At 40.4% G+C, this 24,892-nt stretch overlaps 1 protein-coding gene across 13 annotated transcripts in view; it reads left to right on the top strand.

The window, feature by feature from the left end:
• The window catches only part of dab2ipb (DAB2 interacting protein b), a 149,625-nt gene extending 124,851 nt beyond the window's left edge, over positions 1-24,774 (top strand). For 12 of the 13 annotated variants that reach the window (XM_056403006.1, XM_056403007.1, XM_056403005.1 and 9 more), the window contains 10 exons: positions 3,825-3,969; positions 5,435-5,579; positions 6,608-6,844; positions 6,990-7,191; positions 7,959-8,146; positions 10,602-11,496; positions 13,599-13,736; positions 18,622-18,824; positions 18,918-19,005; positions 20,534-24,774. In XM_056403006.1, coding sequence (XP_056258981.1) covers positions 3,825-3,969; positions 5,435-5,579; positions 6,608-6,844; positions 6,990-7,191; positions 7,959-8,146; positions 10,602-11,496; positions 13,599-13,736; positions 18,622-18,824; positions 18,918-19,005; positions 20,534-20,701 — 2,409 coding nt within the window. In that variant the 3' untranslated portion in view covers positions 20,702-24,774. The remainder of the gene's footprint in view (positions 1-3,824; positions 3,970-5,434; positions 5,580-6,607; positions 6,845-6,989; positions 7,192-7,958; positions 8,147-10,601; positions 11,497-13,598; positions 13,737-18,621; positions 18,825-18,917; positions 19,006-20,533) is intronic. The other variant, XM_056403008.1, reaches the window with a different exon arrangement.
• The last annotated feature ends 118 nt before the right edge of the window (positions 24,775-24,892 follow it).

Genomic DNA, 24,892 nt, shown 5'->3' with positions numbered 1-24,892 from the left:
AAGGAAATGGTGAGGTTGCAGCAAGTGTTTTTTCAGTAGCATACACAGATGAGAACCAGGGAAGCAGTGGCCACTTAGAAAGTAAGAATTCAATCTTAAGAACATACGGTATGCACTGAAAAATAGTCGACATAATGTATGCAGTTAGCACTTTGGGATGAGATGAAATATGCAAATTTACCGTTATAGTCCATGTAATCTCCTTATATCCGTGTGTTGCAGTTCATTTCCAAAGTGAAATTCACCTGTGCGTGCAGACACACATGGACTGAAATCTTCCCCTATAAGTCGGTCGGCTCAGCATATGTCTGCTCGTGTGCAGCCTTTGACTGTGAGACATTACTGTTGGAGGTGGTTGGATCAAATTTTTCTTCAGGCTACCAGCGGGAAATATTCTGTTGTTATTCTGTCTCTCTTTTGATGTCTCTCTCTCAGTTTCCTTCTCCCTCTCCGTCTCTCTCCTCCTCCATTTCATCTGACTGTCCTCTCTAATCAGGCCTGGATTTGCCTCGCCTCAGTGGCCGCATAAGGAGAGAGCAGAGAGGACAGAGGATAGAGGAGGGAGGGAGAGAGCCACAGAGGGGTAGAGGTTAGAGGAAAGATCATAATTGGGATGACATTTTCTTCCAAAAGAAAAAAAAGAAAAACACGCACACGCACACACACACACACACACACACACACACACACCACACACACACACACACACACACACACACACACACACAAAAGACCCCTGGTTTAATGATGGGATGGGTGTCCATACACCACAAAAGGTCAGGTTTCTTCAGGCGTCTGTGTGTTGTGTGTGCTGCTCTCTGGTGCATGCTTTATTTATAATAACCATGAACTCTTCCCTGTCCAGTGACATCCTTACAAATTAACTTGACAATGACAAATAAATTGTTAAGAAGATTCCTTTACGAATGATGTAATAGCTTAGTATTCAAATAGCTAAACCAATAAGATAAACTCTAATGCTGCTGGCATGAGAACTCTGAACTATGGAGTATAGATTTACAGTACCCCTCCCCACCCCCCACCCCCTCCGGGACTCTGACTCAGCCACTCCAGGACATTAATATTGTTGTTTAGGTTTTATGCTAGGGTAGGTTTTCCTCCAGGATCTCCTTGTATACAGAATACCTGCATTCATCTTGCCCTCTATCCTCCCAGAAGTCCTCTCAGGTCAGATGCAGAGAAAGCGTCCCCATAGCACGATGCCGCCATCACCATGCGTCACACCAGGGACTGTGTGTTTATGTTAATGTGCAGTACCTGCCTTCCTGCAGACTGTAACCGAGGGGTCATGTGAGGTTTTTTAAGCATGACTTTCTCTTATGGCAACTTTCCCATAAACAGCCAACTGCTGTTTGTGTGCACAGTCTGTCCAGTCTGGGCCTCTGAAGCTTGTAACTGTCAGAGCTGTTGCAGGATGATGTTTTTGATGATACTCTCTAGCCCAGACTTCTCATTCACGCCAGCAGCGTTACAGTGGATTTAATGTAAACGTTTATTGATACGCGTATTTGCCAAATTTAAGACTTTAGGTACCAGTTCACAAGAAGACTACCCTTATGATTTATGGATGTTTTAGAAGTAGTTTATTAATTAAATTGTTAATACTTTATAAATCATATATGATAACACATTAGATAAAAGAATACTAAAAGGCTCCCTTTGACCAGTTATAAATGATAGTTACTCATGAGTAAGATTAATGAGTAAGTGAACCTTGACTTCATCTTGCCAAATAGTGAGCCTGCATCTATGTAAGAAAACTGTGTTATAACTTCTTTATAATTGTTTATTTATCATTTATTTGAGTGTTAACAACCAAATTAATGACCTCTATAATTATAAACCATTTATAAATCCTTTATAAGGCTGGTCTTATTGTGAAGTGGACCCAAACTTTTACACATACATACATATACAGTATATATAGTATGTCCAAAAGTCTAAGACCACTTTCCCAATGGGAAAATAGTATAAGACTTTTGGACACCACTGTGTATATAATATAACCAAAAAGGCTTATTTCAATGCACATCAGCGGATGATTGGCTCCCTGTGGTTTATCTTTGATTAGCCAGATAACATGTTTCTGCCACAGCTATAGAAAGCACCGGAGAGACTGTGTTGCTTGCTTTTTGCCTGCACCTCTGTTCTTAAAAGACCCCCACTCCGTCTTTTTTTCCCTTTCCTTGTCTATTTCTCTCCATACATCTGTCACTTGCCTCTCTTCTCCCTCGCCGCTGCTGCGCCGGTTCCCCTAGTTTAACAAGCTTCCAGGGGACTTACATGAGAGTACACCTACAAATTTGTTGAAGGGATATAAACGGGGGATGATTCATCCCCAGATGGCTGCATTGCCATCTCTCCTTTCAGACTTTGAATTTTGGAAGCTTTAATGCCTGTCTCTACCTGTTATTTTTCTCTACCTGATTACTAATATTTAGTTCTTATGGCTATCAGTTTTAAACACAGTTATTTTTTCTAAGACAAATGAATAAGAGCATTTAATCAAAATAATTCTCACTGCCAAAGATAACCTTGATAGAGACTTGTGTTGTGGTGCTTCCTGGCTGCAATGTACATCCACATTTCGTCAGTTGCCACTTATTATTCACTGTTCTCCTTTTGTATGAGTGGCGAAACAGAGACTAGCGTTTTTCTGTTTTCATTCACTCATTGTATGGTGAAACAGAAATCAGTCTTTGAGCATTTGAGTGGAAGTGAGGAGAACGTTTGCTGCCATTATATGAAAAATACGAGTCCTGTCACAATTTTCTGTCTGTTCAGTCGTAAACATGATGTTTCTCTCTCCGTCTCTGGGTCTCAGCTGTGGGGTATGTCAAACTCAAAGGATGATGTGAATAGAGCTGTTTTGCTTTCCTTCATTTTCATTGCACTGACAGAATTATGCTTTGTGTGTGTTCATTGGTCTTTAAAAATGTGTTTTGAAAACCTGTCACATTGTGGAAGTGCAGTGTATTGAGAGACACTCCTGTTTCCCGTTTGACACACAGCACAGGTGCAGCCGAGTAGCGATACTTGGAACCGTGGCCACCTGTCTCAGGATTTAATGAAGGTGAAGCTAATGAGCTGTACTGCTAGCTCATGCAAACACAGAGATAGTCACCAACATAGTTGTAAGCCAGTGAAAAGAAAAGAAAGATTTTCTCATTAATGTTGCTGTCAAAGCTGTTATAATTTATATTTTCTATCAACATTTGATCAACTTGATCCACACTCTCAGAAGAATTATCACAAGCCTGCAGTTCCTCTAAAATTCTGCTAGACATTTTAGCATCTCTCAGGTCATAGTTTTGGTTCTCTGGGTAAGGGTTAGCGTTAGCATTAATATTTTGTTCGCTCTTATCAGTGTTGTTTCCAGACACAGGCAGCTTAAATCTAATTATATGGTTCCTGCCCAGCTGCAGAACAGGCACAGTTAGCAACTAGCTGGTGAATATGAGTAATAATAGGAGTTGGTGGAGCGCATATGTATGTGTGTATATGTATATATGTGTATATATATATATATATATATATACTCCAAATGTGTGATAATGTTGAGTCGTGTCTTCTGGGTTTCTAAATAATTCTGACAAGTTTGCCATATTAACTTAAAAGGTGATAATATTTCTGTTTTGTTTTCATCTTGCTTTCACTGCCCCCAAATCATGGGTCATTCAAATGAATTCCTATTTTACATGGTACTGTCTGTGTTTTTTTAACATCCTCATCAACTAATCCTGTTAGGATTGTAGGACTTGAAGCTGACCCTGTCCTTGTCTTGTTTTTATCTGTTTCTGCAGGACTTCCTCACGGACTTGATGATGTCAGAGGTGGACCGCTGTGGGGAGAACGAGCACCTCATCTTCAGAGAGAACACACTCGCCACAAAGGCCATAGAGGAATACCTCAAACTTGTGGGACAGAAGTATCTGCAGGACGCCCTCGGTGAGTGGAGCAGTGCACCTGAGGAGCAAAATCTGTTTTATGTCCATCCTTTAACTAACTCTTGTTATTTCTATTTTGTCCGTTTTAGTGTTTATCTTCTTACTATAGCCTTTTATGTGTCAGTCACTGCTACACCTTCTGCAGGCTGCAGGGGAAGAAAACAACAACAACAGCGACATTGTTTTTTTGTCCACCTTTGCTCCCAACATATCTTTTCATTGCTCTCTCTCGTCTTCACACTCACCTCCGAGCTTACTCATTCACTTACTCTGGAAATAGTGTAGTTACCTCCGGCATCAGTTAATTAAATGTAGCGGGTAGTCGACCTCTCTTTCCAAGAATCATTCTGACAGCGAGACAACTGCAGCAATTCTTCTGTCATCACAGTTTTTTTTTTTGTTTTGGCGGCTGATTGTAAACAATACAATTCATACTGTGACCAACCTGCTTCACCTGCTAATGAGCTTCATAGCTAAATTAGATAAGCTGAAGCTAGATTCAGTAAGATATCGTGTTATGTGTGAATGCCGACATTCGTGAGGATTAATTTAAATGAGAAAAGCTGAAGAAAATATTTATATACAAAAGCAAATAGTTGAAATACATTTTTATCTGGCTGGGACAGGCAGACAAGTGTTACTGCAGTCCTAACAATCACCACTCTTTGTGCGCTGTATGCTGTTCTCCTTTGCCTGATTCAGAAATGTACACAGCAGTAGTTTAATCTCCAAATGACACACATCCTTCTTGGCTCTCACAACCTGTATGCTGCTAATATTAATGCTCTGTGTGTGTGTGTGTGTGTGTGTGTGTGTGTGTGTGTGTCTCTCTCTCTCTGTTTCTGGCTGTGTTTGCAACTAGAAAATGCTGCCTGATTCCTCCCATGTCCCTCTCAGGGTTGATGCAGAGAAATATTGAGGGCTGGTGAATTATGCATCACTGTTTTTGCGACTGGGGCAACACAAGGACAAAAGACACTCCTGGTTCCCCATTTCAATGATATTGATTAGAGTGGAATAATAATCTCAGGCTACTGCCAGGTCAAAGACGGGCTCCCTTTACCGGCTCTTGACTCACTGAGATTGAAAAGAAATGTCTTTTATCCGAGTGGAGGTAACAAAAAGAACAAAGCGTAACTTTGTTTGGTTTACAATATTCAGGATATTTCAGGAAGGCTCTGTCTTGAAAGATAACTTCCTTTTTTTAGTTTATAGTTTGGCCTTACTACAGTCTCAATGACAATATCACACTGTTCCCTGCGGTTTTGACGTCATATTGTTTCTCTGTCCCAGCTCAGCAGAACTTTACAACCACTTCATATCACTGAATACAAACAAAAAAAGAAGAACTATGACAGTTCCCTTTTGTGCGAGTTGCTTGTCTCACAGATACAGTAGGGAATTAATCAACAAAAACCCATGTTCCTTAATTTCTTACTTCTTGTTCTGTTTTTATTCTTTTTCAGGCGAGTTCATCAAGGCTCTGTATGAGTCAGATGAGAACTGTGAGGTGGATCCGTCCAAGTGTTCGTCAGGTGACCTGCCAGAACACCAGAGTAACCTGAAGATGTGCTGCGAGCTGGCCTTCTGCAAAATCATCAACTCATACTGGTGAATACCACAACACAATTATGAACTCTTTCAACATTTTTCTGTATAAAACTGCACAGAGTGCATATGGGTCCATAAACAGTGTCTAATGGCGAAGTGTAGCTCTTATCAGTATCCAGACATCACCACAGTTATTGTCCGCTCTGCTGTATTGCATGGAAAACAGCACACAAAGGGAATTATAGCATCAAAATCTTCTTCCTGTATTGTCCTCTGGAAACAGACTTTCATTCCAAAGGATCTTCATCACAAATAAAACATGTAAATGCTGTTATTATTATTATTTTTCCTGTATATTGGCTTCCCTCGTACAGTCTACATACATTAAACTTAATGTTGTGCCTAAGGTTATTAAGATTCATGTTGCAAAGTGTGGCCTGCGATAAACTTACAAGATTACTGCAATCTCAGAGTCTGTAGGCGATAGATAACTTTTATTCAAAGGTTTGGGAGTCAGAGTTAAAATGAGGAATCGTTCACTGAAGCCCAGAACTCCAAAGTGATCAAACCGCCCGACCCAAAAAAAAAAAGAACAGGAAATATACCAAAGACAAACAAACTGCTTTGACATGTGACCTATAAAAATTAACATGACCCATTTTTGTGTTGGAGGAAGTAACATTCAGATAGAATTCATATGTGGACCTTAACTTAATTGTTTTTTAACCGGTTAAATCAACCATCCATTCATTTCCTGCTATTTAACCTGCGTCCAGGTTGTATTTAATGATTAATGATATTATAAGGAAATACTGTTATATACTGCATCTGTTAAGTAATTCTAGGCCTTATCGTCACTACTGGTTTTTCTTTATATTTTTCATACTTATACCATGAAACAGGTATTAAACCGCATTTAATGTGGTATTAAAAATGTTTAAAAAGTTTTAAATTTAGGTTGGAGACTTTAAAGATCTTTTTTGTATTGTTTTTCTCCCCTATGCCACACACACATCCGGCAAAGATAGTATTTGATTTTCTCTCAAAAATATTCTTTATTTATTATTTTATTATTTTATTCTCCACAGTGTCTTTCCGCGAGAACTGAAGGAGGTCTTTGCGTCATGGCGGCAGGAATGCAGCAACCGGGGCCGACCTGACATCAGCGAGCGTTTGATCAGCGCATCTTTGTTCCTGCGATTTCTCTGTCCAGCCATCATGTCCCCGTCACTTTTCAATTTGATGCAGGAGTATCCCGATGACCGCACGGCACGTACGCTCACACTCATCGCTAAAGTCACCCAAAACCTGGCCAACTTCACCAAGTGAGTCTGTGTTTTTTAGCAGGATGTTTGAATCCAAAGACACATGCCCATACTGAGCTTTTTAATAAAAAGTTTGGGAATTTTATAAACTTACATTTCTGCATTACTCTTTGCCCCGTTTCCCTTCCCTGTGCCCTTCCCTCAGATTTGGTAACAAGGAAGAGTACATGTCTTTCATGAACCAGTTCCTGGAGCACGAGTGGACCAATATGCAGCGCTTCTTGCTCGAAATCTCAAATCCAGAGACAATCTCCAACACAGCAGGCTTTGAGGGGTATATCGACCTCGGCAGGGAACTCTCCACACTGCACTCCCTCCTCTCTGAGGTGGTGTCCCAGATGGATCAGGTACTGGAGATGACATACTGCATTAGCTGTTTTATATTAATGCACCAAAAGGATTCAGATCTTTTCTTATATAAATTATTCCTTACGCATGTGGTGTTTCCTATGGACAGTGATGTGTACATGGAGTATGTAGCTGATTTTAACCAATTATACTGAATATTGTAATGCATTAGTTTCTATCAAATATACTGATATACAGAGATTTCATGAAGGAAAGGAATCCAACGTCTTCTGTGCATGATCAGGTTGAACTGAAGGAACAGGATTAGACTCATGCATAGACTACATCAGGATGTTTATCGTACACGAAATCAATAATTTATTATTGTATTACATAAGCACTGCACAAGAAGAGAACACTGTGAAGCCTCAGAGGCTGGATGAGGCATATTAATGGATTTACAAGGACGTTTACATTAGGTTTGGTAGCAGATGGGAAGTTGGTAATGATTAGATAAAGGGCAGATTCTTTCATTCTTTTTTTTTTCCTTTTTTCTTTTGGTAGAGCATCTAGTTCTCTGAACCCTTATCTTTCAATAATTCAGAAATCACAGTGAGTAGATACTCCAGTCCATCAGACCAACCAGCCTGTTCCATTATTTAGTGTTTTCTGAATAAGAGAGTTGATTGCATGGAATAGGGAAAATAACTTGGTCTAAAAAATATGCAAATATCAAATTCAATCACATAACATTTAAATGAAATCTAAAGTGGTCTAGAGTAATATTTAATTTGGCTTGAATTTAATTGTCTCTCTGGCTTCACAGAGTGCAGCCTCTAAGCTGGGTCCTCTGCCCAGGATCCTGCGGGAGGTGAACACAGCTCTGTCAAATCCATCAAGTGTCCAGATGACACCCGGACCGGCCTCGGAGCATATGGGCTCCCCTCCCGCCGAGGCAAGCTGCAGCATCTCCACTGGTCTGCAGAAGATGGTCATAGACAATGACCTTTCAGGGTAAGAAATCTTTTGGAGCTCAGCTAGTAAAGAACCAGAGTTTCTTCATTTATGCAGACAACATTGTTTTGTATGTTATTTTTGAATCATGAATATAGAACTGGAAGATAATTAGATGCATCGTGTGAAATATGAGATGTTTGGTTTCAGATTTTCTGGGAGTCTCAAAGAACAAAACCTATTATTTTCTTTTTATCTTTGTTGGAAGTTTATTTGCTTGTGGAAATGTTAAAATGAGCAGCAAAGAAAAGACAACTGTTGTATATTGGTGCTGCAGCTGCTGACATGGATAATGATTAAGACTATTAAAAAAACTGTAAATAAAAGGTAATTAATACAGTAAAACTTTACAGTTCTTCTCCTAAAAAGCCTAATTTAAGTTTTTAAAGTTCAAATAAATACAGTTTTAAAGTCCATGTGCAAAATATCAGTCTTATTTATGCAACAGAAAAAATAGAAAAAACATCCTTTTATCAGTAAAAATTTTTTTTAGTGATTTGACTATTATTCCAATGATATAAACATGGAAATCTTGGAACATCCATTACCATTAAATCCCAGTGCCTATTTGTAACTAGGAGGGCACTTTTGCCGCTGCAATTTGCACACATAGCTGTTTTTATTTACAATATTTTTATCATTTGCTTATTCCCAGGCCACCATGTTACCATGCAGTTTCTTTGTGCTCCCAGTTTTTGCTTTTACTTCTTATAACCAGCAGCCAGCTCTGGGCGTATTTGATTACTGGCTGGGCTTGAAAGTGATTTGGAGATAAGCTAATCGCAGAACAGGTTGGTATGAGGAAACAGATTTGAGCACTGTAAAGCCAACACTGATACCATGCACCCGTTGTTCTTCAAAGTCAGCCAGTGTGTTTTCTTACACCACCAGTTCTACTGAGTGTTAATGTTTGTCAGGTGAGGCCATGACACAATCAGAGTGTCACCCCTGTTTGTTTACATCAGCCAGATGAAACCTCATGTGCTCTCCCGTGGATGAATACACGCTCAGACAGCACATTATCTCACTTATCTCCTGTCTTCTTGCTCTCTGGTATTACAATGGGAAGGTGAAGCTCAGAAAGATTAACATGAAGGTGCAGGGACCAAAAGGATGTAATAGCCAGACACCAGTGAACACGCCACCTCCAGTGTGCAGGCAGGTAGATGAGAACATACTGCATTTAACACGACGATGAGACAACAGGAGAAACAGGAAGATAGTCAGACAGCTGGCATCATTATGCTCATCAGGGGCCCAGGATCAATAGAACTAATTAGGTGATGTCGCTATATGACCTGATGTCAGAGCCTCTTCACTTTATCACAATAACTGCTCACATATTGGCCTACGTGTGTCTGTGTGTGTGTGTGGCGTGTCCTCATCAGCAAGCTGTAAGACCGAAATGGCATTCAAATGAGCTCGCCATTCTCACCTAATTGCTTCTCATCCACTAAGCAGTGACACGAAAAGCAGGAGACTGAATAAGGAGACAGTGCCAAGATTGAAAAAGGGACGAAATTGAGCAGAATGAAGAGGAGAAAGAAGTTAAAGGAGGGAAGGGTAATGGAACAGAGGGAGAAGGACACAGAGAGAAGGGAGGAGATGAGCGTGATGTGAATGATAGAGATGATTGGAAGATAAATTGTTATTGGAAGATTGGTAAATACCACTCATACTTACCTCTGGTGCTGCCTTAACGATCAGAACTTGCAGTGAAACTGGTGACACTCCTTGTACTGGTAGTGCTCGTGGTGGAAGCGGGGGAAGTAGCATTGGTTATGTCAATATTGGGTGAATTTTGCTTCAGCAAGGCCTCTGCAGCCTCTCTGAGAAACAGCACTGCAGACTAAGATTAAGTCACGCAGGTAGCATATGGCGTCCCGCCTACAGAGAATGACTGATGTCCCGACTAACTGAATTTTTCATTTTCATTTCGACACCAAAAGAGCACGGTGACGTGTAAATGTAAATGCAATACACTGGTGGCTCTGTTTCGCATATTGCATTTGAATATCATCCACTATAGAGCAGGTTAAGTCTTTGAAAATGAAATGTCAAATGCAGTCTTCGTTTTAATTTTCAAGTTGTTAGAAAATTACATTTAAATTTTAATTGTGACTTTTGCTTTCTTCAATAAATGGAAACTGTACAGTACGAGTTTGAAAATGAAATGTCAAACAGCTTTTTCCATTTTCATTTTATTATCTTCATAGGATGCTGCTGTCACGAGTATGTGAAAATGAAAATGCAAATTGGATTATTGCATTTTCGTTTCAATTCTTACTCAAATGACAAATATGTGGAAAATTATAATGCTAATGTGGAATTAATCTCATTTTAAAGTTTGCATTGTTGTGATCAAGGGTGTCAATTTATTTGTTATCAATTAATGATTGGCTGAGAGTTTAACATGGATACCAGATTTACTTATTCTTTGGTTTGTCTCTTTCAGATTGGTTGACTTCACCAGGTTACCCTCCCCCACCCCAGAAAACAAGGACCTATTCTTTGTGACTAGGAGCTCAGGGATCCAGCCTTCCCCAGCACGCAGCTCAAGCTACTCCGAGACCAATGAGCCAGACCTGGGCATGGCCAATGGCAGCAAGAGTCTGTCCATGGTGGACCTCCAGGACCCACGCAGTCTGGAAGGTGTTCCGGGTCCCAGTACCTCAGACGCCTTGGGTGAATGCCCAGCCTCTGGTGGTGGCTGGTCAGCCAGAGTCCCACAAGGCAACATTCTCGGAGGTCCCACTCTGAGGAGGCCGGGCCAGCCCCCCACCACCCCCGGCACAGAAAGTACCCCTGGTCGACCTGCCCAACTACTTGCCCCCCTCTCCTTCCAGAATCCGGTCTACCAGATGGCGGCCTGCCTGCCCGTGTCCCCGCGCGGAATGACTGACTCGGGCTCAGAGTGCCACAGTTCTGTCAGTTCCCATAGCAACAACGAGGACGGACCAGCAGGAGGGAAACACACCTTCTTGAATCCCGGCGGTGGAGGAGGAGGAGGCGGCGGAGGTGGGGGCAGCAGCGGGGACGAGTACACCAGGCGTTCAGGGGACTTCAACCGGCGACAGCTGTCCCTCACAGAAACACCCCACCAGCCCACCGTCCCCAGACAGAACAGCGCCGGTCCGCAGCGGAGGATAGACCAACCCCCACCGCAGAGCATCACTCGAGGCCGCACACCCCCGAATCTGCTCAACAGCGGACCCTACCCCCGGCCCTCCTCTGGCAGCATGATGACATCATCCCCCGATTGGCCCGGCAGCGGGGCGCGGTTACGACAGCAGTCCTCTTCCTCCAAAGGTGACAGTCCTGAGACCAAGCAGAGGGCTCAGCATAAACAGGTACGGGACTCGACTGTTGTGTACACATCTTTAACTTACACGTGTGGAGGCTGGTGTTCATAAGGGCAATATTCAAGACAGTCAACTGCAGCTATCTCAGCCTATGTAATCATCTGAAATTACAGTGACAGAAAAAGTTGCTATTACCAAACGCCCATTTGTCTCGAAGCATGTTGAGAAAGGCTGTGTGGGTGGACTCAGCACAGACACTCTGCACATTGTGCCCTAATGAACTACGGTCGTCGTGCGTGTAATGACAGTAATTTGCATACAGGCAGCTCATCACTTCACCACTGTTTTACTGGTCAACTTTAATGGGCTGACAATGAGGGTGGTGGAGGCGCAATTAGCATCTTATTAACAAGCGATATATGTGCTTACACGCACACAAGGCAACGGGAAAACAGACCTCATGGATACAAACAGATACAGTATTTTACTCTGTCAGTGTGTTTATATTGTGTGTGTGTCACGTCGGGAGGTTTCCATTTAAAATTGACATTCTCCTCAACGCCTTTGCTGGTAAGTCTATGTTCGTTATTGGCAGGTCAGGGCTCTAGGTTGTAATTAAGTCACTAGTCATTGGTTGCCCTTGGTGACTGGCTGAAGGGGAAGGCATCTGCATATTAATCATTATGCCTTGATCTCCTCCCTATGGAGTAGTCTACAGTCGAGCAGCACACCCTAATTTAATGTGTTTGTTCAGGAAACTCAGCACTAAGTCCAGGACTTTAAAGCCACTGTGTGTAGATATTTTGTGATAGTATCTCTTAAATGATTTTTTCAGGCTCTAGGGATGACGACGTCAATCAGTTGGTCAGTCCACCACTTTGGTCCAAATGGAAATATCTCAGAATCTATTGGATGGGTTTCCAGATATTCATGGTGCCCAGAGGATGAATCCTTACGTCTTTTGTGATCCAGTGATTTTATAATTCTGTGTGAAGTGTTAGCCGGACTATAAAATGGGTTGTCATTAAATTATGTACAGACATTCATTTTCCCCTCAGGGTGAACTGTAATAACTTTGGTGATGTAGCACTATTGTCAAAATTGTAATTTGTCGAATACTTTGGTTTATGACCAAAACAGTGTTTCTGTCGACTCTTAGTCCTGTTGGTAGAAAAATTAGACAATCTCAGTGAAAATTGGTGCAGCCTGTCGGTTGCTTTAAGCCCATTTCTCTCAGTGACAGTCAGATCCCAAAGGTGTCTTTTTTGATGCTAATAGTGGAGGACGCCAAAGTCACAAATTATTAAATTCCACATGGTGGCTTTAAGTTGAGTTTCCTTTCCAGTGTAGTTTAATGGGTTATGGGTGACATAGACAAAAGATAAAATCATTTCTTTTCTATCAAAATAGCTGAATCTTGATTATAAATTAATGTGGATTTATATCTTAATTCAATCTGTCTGGAATTAAATTAACTTTTTCAAACAGGTTGTCAGTTAATTGACATTAGCCAGTAACAAGGGTACTAAAGCCAACAACCCTGGAAAGTTTCATTCACATTTCATGTGTAGGCTGACACAAAGCTTCATTTCTTTTCCTCTTTTATTCTGTTTTGTCCATTTGCAGATATTAACACTCAGATATTTCAGCCTTTTCAAAAGCCTTCAATGCAAATTAGTGTGTTGGGCGATAAAAACATCCCACTTTTTTACTCGTACTGTAACAGACCACGGCCTCGCTCCCTACTCATCTGTCCATCTGTCCATAAGAGACGTGGCAGATACAAACACACGCACCTAAGCTGGTAGCGTCTGCCTCCAGGCTGATTTCAGTTCACATTTAATCTCACAGTATTTACCTTCCTTAATACTGGAATGGCACTGTAGGTGTACACACTCTCACGTGTAAATCAGTGCTTCAGAGTGTGTGCTGCAGTGTATGCGTGAGCTTGAAGACAGGAGTGTGAATCCATTCCACCTGCTGCTTTCAATCCAGATGAGTTGGTGCATTTCAAGCTTATTTCTGTTGTTTCTGTGCTGTTGTTGCAACCTGCCCTCCCTCCTCCTCCCTCCTCCCTTCCCCCCTGCCCCCCTCCCCGTCACTTGCACTCAGCTCATGTACGTGTGTGTGTGTTATGTTGGTTTCACTAGGCCCCCTCCCCAGTGAACCCCAGTGCGCTGGACCGCACAGCAGCCTGGCTATTGAATATGAATGTGCAGTATTTAGACCATGAGGGGATGGAGCCCGAGTCACTGAGAAACAGAGAGGATCTGACTCAGGTGGAGAAGGTAACCTGCCTCCTCATCCAACTTTTGACCTTTACCAACCCCTCCTTTCACAAACCACTTCAACCTTCAGCCCTGACACTTCAACTGAACTGTCCTTCCTTTCTTTACCTCTCATTAGCTCCCTCATATCCCTCTTTCCTGAAAACACACTCACTTAGCAGCTACATCTATTCCCACATTGCCCTTGCCTTTCCTCTAAGCCAGAGGTCCCTCAGACATACTTATATGGTCACTTAAAGCTATAATATGTGCATTTATAATATAAAATTCAGGTAAATAGGATATATAGTGCTCTGCATGTGGCCCCATAATACCTTAATCTCTCATTTTCCAGAAATTGGCTTGTCAGTGATGTTCAGGCTGTTTATCAGTGATGTTGTTTTGCTGTTTTCACAGCCAGCAGCGAACTGTGGCTATCAGCTGCTGGAGAGTCACAGCGACAGCAACAATGGCAGAAAGCAGTTATAACATAATTGTGAGGCTAAATATAGCAGACGAGATTGAATATCACCACTAGGACTGCAGCAACTTGATTCATCTGCTGATTATTTTCTTGATTAATCAGTTGATCTATGAAATTTTAGAGAATTCTGAAAAATGTCTCTCATGATTTTCCTCAGCCAAAGGAGATTTAGACAAATGTATTATTTTATTCAGCCGACAGTCCAAAATCCAAAACATATTTGTGTTATATATGACAAGGAAAAGCAGGAAAAGCATCACATTTTCAAGATGGAATTTCGGACGTTTTTTCCTGAAAACGGACTAAAACAATTTTAGTTTAATTTTTTTGTTGTTGATCAATTAATCAACTAATCGTTGCATTTGGACGATTTGGCTTCCTGTCTTAAGACAACTTTTCTTTTATGCTAAGTAAACCTAAAGAAGCTGATGAATAACTTGTAGAAATGTAGTCTGCAGTGAGACATGCACTGTTACAATGTTGTAGCCTAAACCTTCTTACTTCATTCAAAAAGTCTGTCTTTACCCCTTTAATCTCCACACACCCTCAAAACTAACCCCCACCCCCCACCCCCCTCTTTTCTTACCATCTTTGGAATGAAATTAATAGCCCAAAGCAGGTGTGTGTATGTGTGTGTGTGTATGCACATGCAGTACATCCACACAGACGTTTGAGCTTGTGTACGCTTGCATCTGCCGTATGTGAGAAATAGAGACAGAAAGAGGCGTTTTGCTGCTTCCTCTGCCTACGTTCCCTGCTTCTCTTCTCAGCAACCTTTACAAATATTCACCCTCAGCTTCGCTTCTATGCTTTGATTGGCTGCCACATGCTCCCCCCTTTTCTTTTTTTTTTCCCCCCATCCATAATGAATACAAACCTGTCATCCTAACATAGCTCATACTTTATGGAAGCCAGCAGCCCAGGCAGGGAGAGCAACCAAAGAAGGCAATAACTTCAGTCTTAACAAAGAAGCCACGGCCACCTTAAAATAGCAGAGCAGCAACAAGAGAGGAATTGGAAAACAGTACGTCTTCCACAGCAGCTTAGACACAGGCTGCAGCTAATGGTCCATACAGCCTGAACAATGCAGCCCCTACAGCAGTCCTTCACATTCATTTGCACGTACTGTATGTATTCAGTGATCTACAACAAATTAAGGCATGCGTTTGTCTCGTTAGGAGGAGGAAGCATAAATTCCAATAAATCAGATAATTTGTTCATTTAAATGAACACAAGTAAATAGAATAATTAGACACTCAGCATTTTCTCATTTAAAAACAAATGCTGGAAATTTAAATTTCCACTTGAATACCTCTGAGTTTAAAGTGTTTCAGTTGAAGTGTTTCATTACATTGTATGTATGAAACACAAATTGGTTGAAATTTAGTGCTTAGAATTTTTGCCTTTTACGCCTCAAAGCAGAAGATGATTGTTACTCTGGTTAGAAAAGATGTGAGAAAGACTTTCCTGCAAGATAACACAAAATTTCCAGTTGCTTACATTCCATAATAAATCTGCAATCGTAAAACATTTATATCTACTTTTGCTTTAATATTAAAAAAGAAGAGTAAACCATATAAAATATGTCACTATAGATATTTGGTGTGGAATTATTAATTAAATGCATCAGCTGTATTGCAGTTAATGCGATTAATGAACTGATTAACTTGCTGATTTCATTGACCATCCATGAAATCATTATATTATGTCACCATATTTTCCCAAGTCTAATGACCTACCCTGCTGTATCATTTAATTTAGGCCCTAATCATCAAAACATTTACACTGTCGTGGTTGATTTTTATATCCATCTTTTTTTTAAGTTTTTATTTTTTTAAAACCAGTTCCTAGTTATTTGTTTCAAATATTTTTTATTTTACTTCATATTTTATATACTGTAGATATTGGTCTATTTCTTAAGATAGTTTTCTTTAGTTCCATTTTGAATTAATTGTCTTTGGGGTAATATGTGGGTTAGATGTTGGTATGGTTGGAAATATTAACCTACCTGGAACATCGGGACAGAAGATGCAGAGATGCATCTGTTCATACCACACCTTTGTTTTCCCACTCGCTTTTGTCCTGCTGTGTGTTATCAATATTCAGATGTGTTAATCATACTTTTTGCGTTCATGGGATTTCAAATACACATCTGCAAGAAACAGGTGCAGTCAATATTGTATTTGAAGCCAGACAATATTATTTATTTACAAGTATTTAGGAAAGGTCAGCGATGCAAAGACACAAGGTTATATTTCAGCAAAATTTTATTTCACTAAATATTTAAAAATCGCAGATTGAACTAAGATTTACTCTCAGGTTTTAAGATGCTTTGCGGTCTTATGTCACAATACAGCAGTCTGAATTCAGTTCTGACCCCTGTAACAAATATAAACAAGACATTTATTGTATTTTTCAAACAGTGGTTGAGCTTCTACAGTAGTTTGATTAGGTGTCCTGTATTTAAGATGAGAGGACACAGGGAAAGGCATCGGTGCCGTGCGGACTCGATGTATTGTGCATTTGAGGGAGACCAGTGCAAGGACTGAGGGGCAGGACAAAGGCTGCTACAGATACAGTAGATGTCATTCATTCTCAGGGGATCTAGTGACAAGAGCAGAGGGATATTGGAGATGGAGAGAACAGTAGAGAGAAAGGGCAGAGCTGACGATAAGATAAATCTATTTGAGGTCACTATTCCTCCTGGGAAGTGGGGTGTGATGGGAATAATGTCCCAGTGGTAGTCAGGAGAGTGACGTGAGAAAATAAGTAGAAGGTGACAGGGAAAGATAAATGATCACAGCAGCATCCTCACTGTAATTAGATCTGATCATCCAGGGGGCTCTGATAGTGCGTCTTTCACAATCTTCTCCAACACTTATTGCTGAATGATGAGCTGGAGCGAGCTCAGATATAACACACAGTTAAACTGGCCATTTTACTTTCTCTTTAGTTTTAGGCTGTTAGGGATAAACATTTTGTAATAGATGACTTTTGTTTTAAATATTGATGCTAACATATTTATTTACTTTTACTCCCAGCTTAAATAAAGGAGAATTTTGTCAAGAATTATACCATTCATTACACCAAAATAAAATGATCTGAACACTTTTGATAGTAGCAGCGTGGCTAGAGTCCAGCACTTTGGTCCAGACTGAAATATCAACAACTACTGGCTGGATCACAGCATAATGTAGTACAGACATTCATGGTCCTCAGAGGATGGAGTCTTGTGAATCTGGTGATCCCCTGACCTTTCCTCTTGCGCCATTGTGAGGTTGACATTTGTGCTTTTGAGTGAAATGTCTTTACAACTGTTGGATGGATTGCCGTGACATTTGGTTCACACATCCATCATCCTCAGGATTAAGTGTAATAACTAACAGATGATTCCTTAAATTATTTATCTCGTCAAGTCTATCTAGCAAAATTTTAATTTGTCTAATACTTTGGTTAATTAACAAATATTCCCATTAGCCTCAGCAATTTGTGCTCAGTGCTTATTAGCAAATATTGTATGCTAACTGTATCTGTGAACATGGTAAAAATTACATGCTACATTAGTATGTTAGCATTGTTATTGTTAGCACCTCTTGGCTAGGCACCCCTCACAGAGCAGCTAGCGTGGCTGTATTCACTTAATCTGGTGTTGCTGTCTTTAGCATCTCTCTCACTGTTCTTCCAGTGACACATCACAGGGTCTTTAACTTTTACAAGAATTGTGTTTTTCTATCCAGGAGAGATTTGATTGCTGTGTTTGTTTCCCCCTTGAAAAAAGCCTCTCTGTGGTCCAGCGAGAGGTCAGGGAGAGATTCTCAGAGCTTATTTCACAAACTTGACTCCTATTTCACTGGTTCCATCCCTCTCTTCTCACCTCCTCTGTGTCTTTATTCATTCTATATTCCCTCTCCTTTCTTTCTCTTTTTTCTTTTTGTTTTTTGCCAGTTTAACCTCTCAGCAGGTCGTTGGTTTCTGAGCCAAAGCAGAGGTCTGACAGGGTGAGCAGCTGAATTTGACACTGTTTTTAAGCTTTTGCAGTGAAAGCTTTGCAAGTATTGAAAAAAGCTTGTTAATGTCAGTGGGCGTATCGATTGAGAAAGAAAAAAGATCATTTGATTAGGGACGGGGTAAAAAAACTTAAAAGAAAGTTTTGTAGTACAGCTATACAGGCCACAAATGAACCATGTGATTCCCTGAGAGAGGCAGTCTCTCGTTTCCAGACAGAAATTATCAGAAACAACAGGAGACAATCTCAGACCTGATTGAGAGATTTCTTTTTCGTTCTCGTCAGCTATGGTAATGAAGACGGGGTGCCCGCTGATAGGGCTGACGATGATGATGATGATGATGATGGTCGTTATCGTGATGATAATGACAACAGCGATGATGATGTTCTCCTCATCTCGCTGCTTCTTTATTCAGTACCAGCAGGAGATCGCAGTTCTGCAGGAGAAGCTGCGAGCGTCGGTGCAGAAGCTGGAAGAGTACGAGGCCCGGCTGAAGGGTCAGGACGAACAGGCACAGAAGGTGCTGATGGAGTACCAGGCCAGGCTGGAGGAGTCAGAGGAGCGCCTGCGCAGACAGCAGGACGACAAGGACCTCCAGATGAAGGGCATCATCAGCAGGTAGGGAGGAGGAAGCTGTGTGGTTGAAATGCAGCAGTGAGCATCTGTTTAAATTTGTCCTGTTACACTGACTCCACTCGATTACATTTCCAGGTTAATGTCAGTGGAGGAGGAGCTCAAGAAGGATCATTCAGACATGCAGGCGGTTGTAGACTCTAAACAGAAGATCATCGATGCACAGGTCAGTTTGCCCTTTTAGAACACGTAGACTGACAGGACGATTCTATCGGCCACTGTGCAGGTTGCAGATGGTTTTGTTGATACTTTCTGTCTTTGTGTTTCAAATTTGTACGTGTCACTTGTGTCTTCTGCTCGAGGAAACAAAGGGTCACTGAAATACAAAGAGATGTTTAATTCATAGATGTCTCAGCTCTGGCAGTGACAAGCCTGAATGGCTGAGCAGCATTTCTCAGCTCCCTCCCACTCTCACTTATAAAACATACATTTACGAATTTCTTACCTAGTTTTCTGTCAACATGTAGCTCGTCTATAATCCATGGTGGTTCTTATTCATAGAAAACTGTTATTAAAATCCCTCTTAGAGAAAAAATAGTTTCTTTAAAGCACATTCTGAATGTTTACTGTTGAGAATGCAATTACAAATTAAGCAGAGTGATTGTGTGGGCATCACGGATTAAACACTGCAGGAATCTTTGTTATAGTTGTCTCTGATACCATTTCTTTTGAACTCTACAAAAAGTGTACATTACATGTGTGCAAACACACACACAGACACACACGTTTAAGCGCAAACATGTGATTTTACTACATAACTAGAACAAAAATACAACCATGCTGCAACGTGACATTTACAAAAACCCAGACACAAACATGCATAGATGATTAATCTCCTTCACGCCTAAAGTAATGAGAATTTGCATCTGCAAACAAACACGGCACAGTAAGACAATACGTTGTCTCCCTCTGTAAACAGGCAGAGAGAAAGAAAATAAAAAGCTCATTATAAAGACAGGGAGGGAAGCTCGCCTCTGTGGTTCAGCTCATACAGTTAACACGATCGGCCACATGCAAGAACTCGTAGAAACAAATTTTTAAGTGGCACATCATTTGTCACATTTATCAATTTTTTCATACTTCAAATTTTCTCATAGGCACAAACAAATGTTATTAGTGGCCCAGACCTGTCGCAAGAGTCACATATTGTTTGATTATTATTATTCTGAATGAATTTGGAGTTTAAATGTTACTGAAATCAACATAAGTAAGACATAAAGCAAATTTGATATTCTGGAGTTCTTGTTTTTAGAATTTAGATTTTGGCACTGCACTACAATTCAGTAATATTTTTTTCCTGGGATGACATTTCTGTGAATGAAACTTGCCCTCAAGTGGAAGGGTAGCCTTATATAGCAGTTTGAGGCTGTCGATTATGACTACATCTCACCAACATTCACCTACTACATGAACAGGAGGCATTTTACAAGCTGAAATGAGCTATTTACAACTACCTTGTGCAGTTAAGAAGGTTTAGTGAATCTGACATGTATAAGGAAGGCTCACAAAGAAGGTAAGAGAGGTTTAGGATAAGAATTAAAAATGTTCATGCATGAGGCTCCTGCACAACCTTCTGAGGAGGAACAGATCATGACGGCATGTCTCTAAATTTAGATGAAGTTTTTTATTGAGACTCAATACTGCGATTCTCTAACTGTATTCATGTGTGTGTGTGTGTGTGTGTGTGTGTGTAGGAGAAGCGCATAGCGTCGCTGGATGCAGCCAATGCCCGTCTGATGAGCGCTCTGACCCAGCTGAAGGAACGCTACAGCATGCAGACCCGCAACGGCATCTCCCCCACCAACCCCACCAAATTGCAGATTACTGAGAACGGAGAGTTCAGGAACAGCAGTAACTGCTAGACAGACTGGTATCTGCCCCGAGTGATTGTTGAGTGCCTGCGAGTGTACAGTTATTCAGTGAGAGGACGTCTCCGTGCATGCATGGATGCATGCCTGTTTGACAGACTGCAAGGGTGTGCGTGTGTTTTTAAAAGCAGACAGTACTTTTAGAGGACATTTCCACTTTTTGGACACAGTGTAGGAGAAAGGACATCGCTCTGAGTGGCCAGCCAGAAGAGGCGGGACTGCAGCGTGATGGACAGATCACCAAGAAAACAAGATCACCAGACGGCCTTCATTATCAGGGTGGCGGCCAGAGGAGGCGGGGCGGAGCTTGTACATATGAAACTCAAAGCTGTCCATCAGTCAAACACTTTGCCAGCGGATGTGTGCAGTCGCTGGGACAATTCAAACCCTGCCTACACCTGGGACAAACCACTATGTAACCACACACGGTGATGACCGCTAGACACGGTCGCCCTAGCAACCCTCCTCTCCTCCTCTTCTCTCTTTAATCCACTCCCTCTTGATGACCAAGTGGACGCACTTAAAAACAATAACACGCATTGAGGATTATCACTTCAGTTTTCTTGAGAGGATTACTTTCTAGTGCTTTATTTTAAAGTCACTGTTTATAAAGAACCAAATAGGAGCTAAAAATAGATATTTTTAGTCTAAAACAATCTTCTTTATTTCCCTTCTCACTCCTTGGGTGTGTTCCTGAGCGTCCCGCTGACCCCATGTCCCCCCCACCATCCCTATGTAGTGCACTTTGTGAAAAGCTATTGGTACATGAAACGCCTTAAGTAAGGAACACACCTTGACTTTATCCCACAGCTCCCCTATTTCTGCAAAAAAAAAAAAAAGAAGGCACAACTTATACTGTGGATTTGTAAAGGATACAAAAATAAATTGTACACACTTAAATGTATTATGAATACTAAAGTAAATGAATTCTATGTGATACTATATTAATGAAATTTAATATAGATGTATGCATTTTTCTTTATTTCTTCTATAGAGTATACACACATAAACCTATATTTGATAATCTCAAATATAAAAGCAGCCCTTTATTTAGGAGTGAGATCTAGTTTTATTTTTCTTCTCTAACGATGAAAGACTGTAGTGTGTAGCTTGCTTTAGAGCCCTGGAGGAGGAGACCACACCGAGCAGTGATCAGCACCGTCGCTTCAGTCATCCCTTCAAACATCCAAGATGCTTAACCCTTTACATACAGTATGCACTACAGCTGAGAGGAATGTCTGTACAGTAGTTTTGAGCAGCTTTGGCGTAGCTTGCACAGTCACGTGTTCGGTTCTCCTAATGGTGTTCATCACTGCTCCTAAAGACACAGATCAGTTAAACCCAGATTTTAATTTTGGGGTTGTGGTCTTCTTTCTCTAGTAGCACAAGAGCTATTGAGAGACGTGTTTAAACACACTCACTCATACTATACACTGGACTGGTGAGCCATTGTAATAATGGCCCCCTTAGTTACAACATTTTCTCTCTTAACTGCTTTGTTTGTCAGTGGTAATGAAGTATGCTGCATCCAAACTGTGACTCTATTAATCCTAGTGGCATCATTTCTCTCTCTCTTTTCTTCTCTTAGTCTCTTTTTCTTACTCACCTCCACCCTCTTTCATCCCCCATTCTTCTGAATGTGAAGATGCTGACTCACAGTTGGTCTTAACATGGGGTTTAGTCCTTCTAATCTCTCTTGTCATTGCGCCATCCCGTCTCAGCATCTGTATTTTGTATATTTTTGTATCCATTTTTCTTACCTGTAACAGAATATATACATCAAGTGTGAGGCTCTGCATGCTTCATCCTTGCTCTAGAGCCAATGGTAGCGTCGGTATCACCATTTGTTTTCTTTAGTTGCCAATTTGGTGATGATGGTGATGATGATGATGATGATGATGATGATTGGCTTGCTGCAGACATATATAGTGAACATATGATAACTGAGTGTATCAAGAGGCTGGACAGCCTGGGAAAGTGTAAATAAAATGCTTACATTATTTTTACCTAATGTTAACAGAGCTTTTTGTAAATGTATCTTGTGCTCAAACTCTGCTGTATCATTATGGATATTGTAAATACAAAATAGCTTAGTCGGTCATCTGTCCTCATCGGGTAGAACTATACAATTAAATTAACCTTTCAGTGTTCTCCCTGTTGAAGCTATTGTTTTTGTAATTAGAGTGTAATATCGCTAGCCAAAAAAACTGACTAAGTAGGAGTTCAACTCTTGGGAAGTCATGGAGGATGCCTAGTTGGTTTCAGGCCAAGCTGAGTCCAGTCTCGATGAGATTCACAAGCACAATCCTGTATTTCTCATCAGTCTAGTTCTATGCACTTTTACGTTCAGTGGTTGGTGTTTATAATTAGCTTTTTTCTAGCACAGCACCTGTTTCAGGTGTTTAAAAACGTGGCAAAGTTCAAAACCGAAGAAAGGGATTTTTGGTATAACTCAATCTCAAATTGTTATATCTGATCAACAGAAGTATTTACAGCTTTTTCCTGTTTGAATAGAAACAAATAGCCTCAGACTAAAGAATCCTCTGGTAGCAAAAAAATCATATAGGACTTTTCTCCTCCTCATATCTTACAGGCATCCAGTCCTTAAACTATATTGTACGACTGCAGATTAAAGTAGGAACATGTTACTTTTGGTAGAAGAAATAACACATTCTTCTGCTTACAACGGTGGAATTCATAAGTAATCAAAGACTCTGTCATTCAGTTCAGTAAGCTACCTTGTACTCAGAGGTTTTGCTGCTAAAGCCTTACTAGGTCTGTTTTTACCAGTTGCTTTTGGTGGCACATTACTGATTCAGTTCACTGACTTTATGACTTCTCCACATGTGCAGTTGCAATCGCCTAGCATTTTAGCTAAATGCAAAACTATTGTTCACAGTCTTACTTGGTCTGTTATGATCAGTAGCTTTTGGTGCCTAATGTTAGCAAATGTTAACAAATTTTGGGAAACTTTTGCTGTAAAAGGCACATTGATTCAGTTCAATAACTTTATGACTCCTCTCCACTTATGCTAATGTAAAAGCAGAACAGGTATTTAGCATCTAAATTAGCAGCTAAATTAAGTGAATGCTAAACTATTGTTATCATTTTTGCTAGCTAAACCATTGGAAGTTTTGGTGCCAACATTACAGCTTGACTTTGTTATGACGAGTATGGCACATTACTACTCTGTTGACTCTCCACCCGCACTTCTGTTACAGTAGCTTAGCATTACAGCTAAATGCTAAACTATTGTGTACAATTTAGAATTAAACTTTAGTTCAACTATTGTTTAGCTAACAGAAATGTTTAACAATAGTTTAGTATTTTTGCTAGCTAAACAGTTGGATGTTACGGCCTTACTTGGTCAATTATGACAAGTAGCTTTTGATTGTCAAATTTGATTAGCAAATGTTAGCAAATTTTAGATACATTTTACTGTATAACGCACAATTACTGTTACAATAACTAATAACTAGTATTTATATCTAAATGCAAACTACTGTTCAGCTAAACAGTAAACTATGGCTTAGCATTTAGCTAAAACAGTACCATGGTTTAGTATGGCAGGAGCTTAGAGTTTAGCAGTGGTCGTGGTTCAGAAAAAGTTACATAGTCTTGCTTTAAACTGCAGCGTACCATAATGAAAATCATGTATGCTACATCAATACATCTGGACAAAGTAAAAGACGCATTCTTTTGTTTGGTTTCTAATTTGACTTCTCAGCTATCATTTCAATTACCCCATCCACATTCCCACATCAGTTCTGTTTTATGAGTCAGAAAACCATGAGCTCACACTTCACACAGTTCAGCCAGTCCGACAAAAGATCAATCAAAACATAAAGCTATAAATAAAGTAAAAGATGTTGTATGTTTTCTATTATCTTGTAGAAAATACTTTTGTAAGTATGTTGAAAGTATAAAGTATTTGCTGGATTCTGCTTCCTTTGACGACAGTGACAAAACAATAATGTACAGAGGAAATTGTGTTGACAAAATGTGGCTGTGCAATTTATGTACATTCGCAACTAGACCTATTAAAGTTTTATTTAGCTATTTTAAAATCTTGTCCCATTGTGTCTGTGTCTGATCGCCTTGCTTGCATTTTTCTCTGTGACGCTTTGTTATTATGAAATGTAAATGAAGCTTAATTTCAGCGCATGTGAGATGAATCATATGTTC

Source organism: Seriola aureovittata, chromosome 18, assembly GCF_021018895.1.
Source record: "Seriola aureovittata isolate HTS-2021-v1 ecotype China chromosome 18, ASM2101889v1, whole genome shotgun sequence".
In the NCBI taxonomy this organism is placed as follows: domain Eukaryota; kingdom Metazoa; phylum Chordata; class Actinopteri; order Carangiformes; family Carangidae; genus Seriola; species Seriola aureovittata.
Note: the sequence above shows the minus strand (reverse complement) of the source record. Positions and strands in the feature narration are given on the sequence as shown.